Source organism: Capsicum annuum, chromosome 3 (genome assembly GCF_002878395.1).
Source record: "Capsicum annuum cultivar UCD-10X-F1 chromosome 3, UCD10Xv1.1, whole genome shotgun sequence".
Lineage (NCBI taxonomy): Eukaryota > Viridiplantae > Streptophyta > Magnoliopsida > Solanales > Solanaceae > Capsicum > Capsicum annuum.
The window spans coordinates 252,589,197-252,597,953 of record NC_061113.1 but is presented as its reverse complement, the minus strand read 5'-3'; the positions used below and the strand labels follow the sequence as shown (position 1 = coordinate 252,597,953).

Here is an 8,757-nt window from a genome sequence, read left to right as displayed (position 1 = left end):
AAATCAATGATATCTTTTGTATACAGTAAAATTCAATCAATGACTTCTTTTGATTGGTTCTTCAATTACCTATTATTGATTCTTCAAAATCCAAAATCTATTATTTTTTTCATTTGAAATCGTTGTTGGATATTGTTTTGATGGAAAAATGAAGGAGTGAAGGTTAAGTTTTCTTTTTGTCACTAAAAAATTGTGTTTGAGAAGTGAGAAAAAAATTTAGAAAAGCAAAAAAAATTGGAAGGAGTGGTTTATTGGTGAAAAAAAAGAAATAAAATTTAGAGATAAATGAAGAAGAAGATATAAAAAAAGAAATAAAATTTAGAGACAAGTGAAGAAGAAGATACGAAAATAATTTTTTTTTGGTCTTTTTTGTGCTCAAACACGAGGAAAGAGGGTGTTTGGAATGGAAGGGGGTTAAAATTGGGTAGGCAGCAGTGGCGGTGAAATGTATTAATGGGGGTTTTCTTTTTTTTTTTTTTTTTAGGGGGGGTTAGATTTAATTGTATTAAAAAATTATTTTTATGATTATTTTAATTTAAAATGTCATGTGTCTTTATTTGATTTGCAACTTGCCATATTATTAGCGTGCATTGTATATTTTTTGCCACATCAGCAGATTGTGTTTAATTGACACAATTTGTGAATGATAAAGGAGTTCAATAGGTATATGGTCTAATTGAGGTACCAATACGAAAAAAAATTAAAAAATTCAGGGGTCTGTCGATGTATTCTTCCTATATTATATTTCCTCCATCCCAAATTAAGACTAATATTGATTAAAAAAAAAATTAATAACACGGCTAGTTAACATAGTACCCCTATTAAATGATGTTTATATTTTAATTTGAAGAAAAAGTAATTAATGCAAAGGGTAAAATATGAAGAAAAAAAATGTGTTTCTTCTTGATTAATGAAAAAGTGACAAGTAAAATGAGAAATCAAATTAGAAAATTTGAAACGGGTAATTTGAAACGGAGGAAGTATATATTATTATTGTTATTTTTATGAGTAGATGTAAGATGCAATCAATGAACTACGATTTTCAATTTATCACATTATAAATTATCAAAATCAAACCTTAAAATATCAAATCACACCAAAATTAACAAATCAAAATTTTCAATACTACTTATATTATACGTAGAATCATACTCACCATCACTTCACCCCATAAAGTATTCTTGTCATTCCTATCCCACCAACCAGATTATCCTTTGTACTAAATGCCAAAATAGAAAAAAAAAATCAAAAATAACATACTTTGTCCCCTAATTATGAATTTCATAGCAACATTTTCATAATTATATAATACAACAAGTTATATTTTATATTTTTACAAACTATTGCTATAAAATACAAATACAATAATTTTTTACTACACATAATTAATTAATTTTAGTATGGTAATATTTTCTTAAATTAACTGTTAAAGATTACAATCCCATTAAAGCTCATCAATCACGTCTTTTCCTTTATATGCTAACAACCCTGATCATATTCAAAAAGCAGTTTCATAAACGTGATCCTTCATAAAAAAAAAATTAAGTTGAATCTACAATTTTGCCCTAATCGAACAATCAAATTCAATTGTATTTGTTGTTGTTCAATATCAGTTTGAACAATCAGTTTCATTTACTTCAATGATCAACTTTACCTTCTTCTGGATAAAATTTTGGAATTCAACTTTCAGTCGAAAATCCGTTCTTAACTGTTGTTAAAGGTATTAAATTAATTTTTTTCTATTTAATTTATTTTTGGAATATTTTTTGTTATTTTGATCGTTTTCTCTATTGATCTTATTGTGATGCTCTGTTCAAATTTTTTGCGTCATCGTAAAATTATTTTTGAATATATTCTAAACAAATTGCGATTAAAATTGTATGCAATAGTAATTTGAACTCCTACAATAAAAAATGATCGAATTCAGATTTTCAAGCTGATCAAATTCTATTTTTTTAATTTTTTTTGTCAGAATTTGAGAGTATAACTTATATATGAAAAGAGCTTTTATATATATTTTAGTTGTGTTTGAATCTGAAAGTTCTGTATTTGATTGTATTTAACGTTGAACACATACCTTGTCATTATAGTTAGACTGAAATAAATATATTCTTAGTGTTGTTGTTGGTTGATATGAAATGATAGAACAAAAACTGATAGAATTCAGTTTTATTGAGCTGATGAAATTCTATTTTTTTTTTAAGTTTTGCTTGACGGAATTCGAGCTGCTGAAAACTTTTGTTGTGTTTGTTTTTTAAGTTTAACAAATGTTGTGTTAATATATTTTTTATTATAGTTGTTGGCTGTGTAACTTACTTTACGTTTATAACTGAAATATTGTGTTTTAATTTTTCTTTTGAAAAGTATTTGTTGTAACAATTGAAATCTTACAAATATGTATAGTTGTGAATTTTAGGTTCAATCAGTTGGAAATGGGAAGCATACCAGTTCTTATGAAGCATTCTGGAAGGTGGACGTATGAAAAAAACTATGAATGAGCTGCACGATATTTTGGCATCACACTTAAATGTGAACTTAACCAGCAAACGTATTCTAATGGAATATCAGATTACTGGTAATACAGGACAAATACAAATACATAATGATATGGGTTTAAAGGTGTTTATTTTGCAGAAAAAAGAGATACAAGACATGAATTGTCTTCCTGTATATATAAGTATTTTGGAGAAAGTTGTAGGGAGCAGCTTTGCAAGTTCATCTGTATATGTTGTTGAAAAAAAAAAGATGACTTTAACAATATGCAAACAGTGTTAAATACATCTAATGAAGGAGCTTTGGTTGTTTCTGAAAATAAAAAATCCTTAGATGTATTTGAGATCGATACGGTTCAGTGATTATATCAGACCCACATCACAAACATGTTGAGGAAGACAAGGTTTAATTGATGAAAAAAATTTTAAAATCGGTCATGAAGGATTATACAATTAGGGAGAAATTTCAAACGCGAAGTGAAAGGTCAAGTAAGAAATGGTACGTACATTCTAAATTATTTTGTTCATGTTTAAAATGATTTTGAATATGTATAGTGATAGTTTTAAAATATCTTGGATGCAGTTATACATTGGTTTGCAAATTAGGGAACTGTGATTTTTTATGTCGTGCATCTGGTGTGGGAGATTCTAGTATGTTTAGAATAAGAAAATTCATAGCTCAACATACTTGCCCAGTGAAGGACAAGGTCTATCCAAAGGTGAATGCTACTAGTATGTTGATAGGTGGTATTGTTAAATAAAAATTCAAAAACCACAAACGTAAATACAGTTCGGTCTAAATAAAAAATGACATGAGGAAAGATTTTGGTATAAATTTGACATATACTTTATGTTGGAGGGCCAAGGAAAGAGTATTAGAAGAGTTGAGGGGTAAGCCATCAATATCTTATGAAAAATTACCATCCTACTTATATATGTTGAACAATACCTATACTGAGTCACATATAAGAATGAAGAAGACGGATGAAAATTAGTTCTTGTATGTATTTATAGCTTTCGTGCATTCATTGAAGGATTCGACCATTGTAGACCTGTCGTAGTTGTTGATGGTAGTCATCTGAGAGGAATATATACTGGGACATTTGTAACTGCATGTATGATGGATGAAGTAGGTAAGTATCATTTTATTTTATATTTACATTGTACACCTGGTCATATGTTTATATGTATTTATCCATATATCTTGATAATATAAATTTATTTCTGACAAATACATATCTGTATAAAAATACATATATTTTTCAATTTTCGTGAATGAAAACATGTATAATTGATAATGTATGTTTGTGATGTACATTGACATGTTAGTATATGTAATTGATACTATTTCTATGATAACATATATAGTTTTTGGGATCAGTATCTTTAATAAATATATATGCAGCTACTATATGTATTTATATATGAATGTCCAGAATGTATTTATAAATATAGGTCATATATTCCCTTTGGCATGTGATGTGCTTGATTCTGAAAATGATGCATCTTGGATTTGGTTCTTTGAGAATCTAAAGGAAGCGTACGGGGAAAGACAAAACATGTGTGTTGTATCTGATCGTAATCCAAGCATCATAAAGGTTGTTGGTGATATGTACAAAGATGTTTCCATTATGCATGTATGTGGCATTTATGGGTGTATGTGAAAAACTTTACAGAAAGTCACATGATACATTATCGGAGATCTTTTATACAATGGCCAAAGCATATTCAAAGTCAGAATTCCACATGTTAATGAAAAAGGTTGCAGCTGTTGATATTAGGGTGAAGAAATATTTGGAATTGGTTGATTACGATAAGTAGGTTAGGTCCTATGCAACAGTTCACCGAGGATGGACTATGACTTCAAACATTGCGGAGTCAATAAATGGAGTACTTGTATCAGCTAGAGAATTGTCAATTTATGATTTTCGTGAGGAATTTCGATTACTGTTTGCAAAATGAAATTGTGAAAATAGGCAGGAGGCTTCATATACATTCACAACACTCATTAAAAAATTTAATGACATACTCAAAGAGAACGAGGGTTTGTGTACTAGTATGACGGTATGATCCTTTAGATTTGTGGAATTTATAATTATGAAAACATAAGTAAAAGAATTAATTCCATTCAGTTCTAAATTAACAAAAAACATATGCAACATAAACAAAAAAGAACACTAAAAAACATATTATGCATTCTGCATATTTAGTTTTTGTATTGAAAATCTTAACACTACATATGTATTTAGAAGCTCAATAAAAATGATGTATTCTGCATATGTATTTTTAATGCTTAATTTGAAATTAAATTCTATGGAAGAATATAGTAGCTAGAAAGTATGGACTACTAGGATATTTGACACAAAGCCTGTTACAGTTCAATGGGAGACTCTAATGAAAAATGTGGGATCTGCAGTGGGGGAATGGAAGAAAATCTCCTTTTACGATAATTGGCTAGGACATCGTCTACAAAAAGAGTTGTCTCCAGGTATGTTTGGTTTGAGGCTGTTACCAGAGGCTTCCATCGAGGATACTAGGAGTTTGCAAGGATGGAATTTTTCTTTTAGAAACTATTCAATGATTGGGTGGTCACTAGAGCTATGGAGCTTCTAAAGCCCCTAGAAAGCTTCAAAGGTGCAATCCAAAATGAAGATTCCATTATAAGGAAAGGGATTGAAAGTAAGGGTTTTATGGTAAAGCCAGCAAATTTTCTGTTAAACTCCACAGGACAATAAGTACAAAGCGATCAGTGGAGGAAAATCTAGAAGGCAAAAGATCCATTGATATTGTTGGTGATCGATTATAAGAGCATGTATAACTCATGAAAGTCTACAAAGAAGTGGGGAATCCAGCTATCTTCAAAATGTTTTCTATGTTAGGAAAGTGCAGAAAACAATAACGACTAATTCCTACATTGCAAAGTGATTGGACAATTGTGGCAAATATTTTTGAGTATGTTTAGCCTCAACTGAACCATGCCAAGAACCACAATAGAGTTAGTAAATTGATGGGGAAAGGGGGTAGATAGAGAAAACTGAAGAAATTTGTGGAGTGCTTGGGCGGGTTCCGTTCTATTATGTGTACAGTGGATTGTATGGAAAGAGAGAATTCACGATAAAAGCAGTTCATACAAAGAATAAAGATGGATTGTATACCATCTTTATACTAAAGACAAAAATAGTAAGCCCATTCAAACATGCTTAAAGACCAAGATTTTCAAAAAAAATAAGTGCATTTAAGCGATAGCAGAAGTTGTTTTACATAACTGGAAAAATAGTTTTTCCCTAGAACAACACTTTTGGAACCTCGACCAAAAACAAATCATTGTTGTAATATTGGTAGAAGTATATCTAGAATTGATAAGCAAAACAGAATTTGTTATTTTATACAGGTACTTTTCTGAAAAGAACTTCTAGAAAAAAGTACTTCTGAATATAAGCAGATATTCGAAGTTTGCCAAACAGCCTATGCGTCCTGACTCATGCGGTGAAACAACCCCCACAAGAAGAGTTCATTGTTCAATCCTGCAAAAACATCCACAAGGTGAAAGACAACTCTATAATTATCAGATATTCTTTTCTTTGTGCAATTTTCAGATTATAGACGTACGTTGAGAATTAATGCGCAGGGTTGTGGATGCGAGTACAAGCAGCTCAACATCGTTTATAGGCATTCTCATCACTGAATCTTTGTTACGCAAGAACTCCACCAGAGCAGTATATATATCAGACCTGCATAGGATGAGAAATACAAATTAATTTCTAGTAAAAATCTTCCTGGGTAAGGACATCACTTCTACTTCACAACCCTTATTCCTTTTCAGATAGACATATATAAGGCAGAAACTGACCTTTCTCTCGCACTTGTGAGAAAATACAGTCCTATATCTTCTTTACCCGGAAAGTGATTGTTGAATAGACTCGTCCAGATAGCCCCACGCGGAACTAGTTCAAATCTAAGAGTACCAGGCAATAGCCTTGAGAACTCATAAACCTTACGCCTAACTTTGGAAGGAGGATAAGCCTGGATACAATTATTGAGCATTCGAGGAGCGAATTCAGGAGCACCTATGATGTCAAAGCTTCCCCTGAAACACAAAGAGGAAAAGAGAGACTATTAATTATAGGGAAGAGAGCCTTTTTTTCCAGTTGAATAGTTCCAATTTCTCAGATAAAAGAAGGATTTTCAATATATATATATATATATGTATATAGTGTGTGTGTGTGTGTGCAGAATAACCAAAAGAAAACTTTTCTGCTTTTTGATGCTCAGTTTTACCTGTGTCAACTTATGTTACTAATTAAAGTACATGATGAAGGGTACTTACATCCAGAAATGAGCCAAAGCAGGATCACAAGGGTGTGTCATAATTGGATTCATCAATGGATTCTCACTGGCAGCACTGGAACTCTTAAGCTCACCAGAACCTAAAATGTAGGCTATATCAATTAGAGTATATGATAGGAAATGAAATTTCTGATGAATAAAGATATAAGAAGAAGACAAATCGAAACAAGTAACGAATGCAATAGATGTTAGTGAACACTAACCTTTTGAAGCTTGTACTGTGTTTTTGATTTGTTCAGTGATTTTAGTGTTTTTGACATTCCGAGTATTTGTGTATCTTTTTGATCCTAAAAACCATTGCAGTGGGCTCTTCTCAGGAAAATAATTTGAAGTTTGAGCTCCAGACGTGCTAAAACTCCTTCGAGTCCCGGTTGCCATAGATTTTGTTGTCACAACTCTTGAGGAGCCAATGATGTTCAGTGGATTTCCCTTTTTATTAAGGCTCGATGGTAGATTAAGTGCTTCTTCAACAGGGAGATACTTCGTTTTCCCAGTCCGTACCTCTTTTTCCCAGTTAATACCATGAGAACCAGTAAACTTATTGTGTTTTCTGGGTGGCGCAATGCTCTGACAAATCTTTTCAGAGGCCTTTATCACGGATCCCTTGCCCTTGTCACATACTTCGCAGCACCAATCCTTTGGTGCTTCTACACAGCAATTCCGCACGCAATATCTGAAAGGAAGAGAAAAAACAGAATTTTTTATAATAGATAGTATATAGGAGAACTAAATGAAACAACACTCTAATGAAAGAGTCAATGTATCCTCGGAGGTAATTTCATTTTCAGATATCAAAAAGATTTTAATTAATGATTCAGGGAGGTAATTCTATTCTCCCTTAGGGTATGGGTTTGTGGCTAGGACAATATTTGAGGTTTACAAAGAACATATAGATATGGCAATCTAAGAGTCAAGGCTTTCAGCAGCCGTGCTGAAAATGGAAAAAACTTACTCATGCACGTCCACATCTTGACAGCGACAGCAGGTAATTATTGCATCTTGAATACCTTTATCACCGCATATTTCGCAAATCTTTTCTTGCAAATTCACATAGAAAACATAAGAAATTCAGAAACTCACTGACTCAAATGAAGCTCCATTCAGCTTCTATTGTCACACAGAATCTAGAGAGAGTAGCATATTTACAATCTTCCTTTTTTATATTTTGCATAAAAGAGGGGCGGGAAATATTTTTCTTTTTTTTAAAGGAAAAAAGAAAAGGACACACGCTTAGTCGACCAATCATCATTCCAAAAAGAATGTTGGATTTTCACAAAAATTGGACAATATGCAGACGTATTGATCTATTTAACATTCCCTGTGGTGGAAAAAACAAATAAATACTTCCTCCGTTTTAATTTATATGATACTTTTTGAATTTCAAGATCTAATTAAGTTTATTTTGTTAAAATATTTTTAAAAAGACTTTTCTCATTTTATATGTTATATTTAGCTATATAAAGAAAAATATAATTTTATTGGGTACTCAAAATTTATTAAAGAACATATAAATCAAGTAATTAAGATTTAGTAAACATTAGGGATTTGAGTTACAATTCGTCAGCAAACTCATTTTGACTCAATCTATTTTGAACCAAATAAAATTGAATCGGGTTGAGTCTTGGCTTGTTTGATATCTTGATTCATTTTGATTTGTTCAAATTTAACGCTGCCCGTTAAATTGCCAGCTCTAATTTTTACTACTTCCTCCTTTAATTTTTTTTTTTTTAAAACATTCCAAAAGGAATTTTTTTTTTTTCTATAACTCTTTTAGTTTAATTTTTGATACGGCATATTTAACACCATAAGATTACAAAATATTTTAGTACATTCTACTATGTTTGCCTTAACATGACAAACATTCCAAAGAAAAATATTTAGACTTTGTACCAAATTAAAATGGAATAATATTAAATGA

General features: G+C 31.1%; 1 protein-coding gene across 1 annotated transcript; it reads right to left on the bottom strand.

Moving 5' to 3' along the window:
* Positions 1–5,711: 5,711 nt before the first annotated feature.
* Positions 5,712–7,687, bottom strand: LOC107865912. The gene is made up of 5 exons (XM_016712104.2): positions 7,043–7,687; positions 6,820–6,919; positions 6,343–6,579; positions 6,102–6,223; positions 5,712–6,016 (listed from the first exon to the last, which is right to left on the bottom strand). The coding sequence occupies exons 1-5, from the start codon at positions 7,215–7,217 to the stop codon at positions 5,958–5,960; spliced, it is 693 nt and encodes a 230-aa protein (XP_016567590.2). The 5' UTR covers positions 7,218–7,687; the 3' UTR covers positions 5,712–5,957.
* Between the last annotated feature and the right edge of the window lie 1,070 nt (positions 7,688–8,757).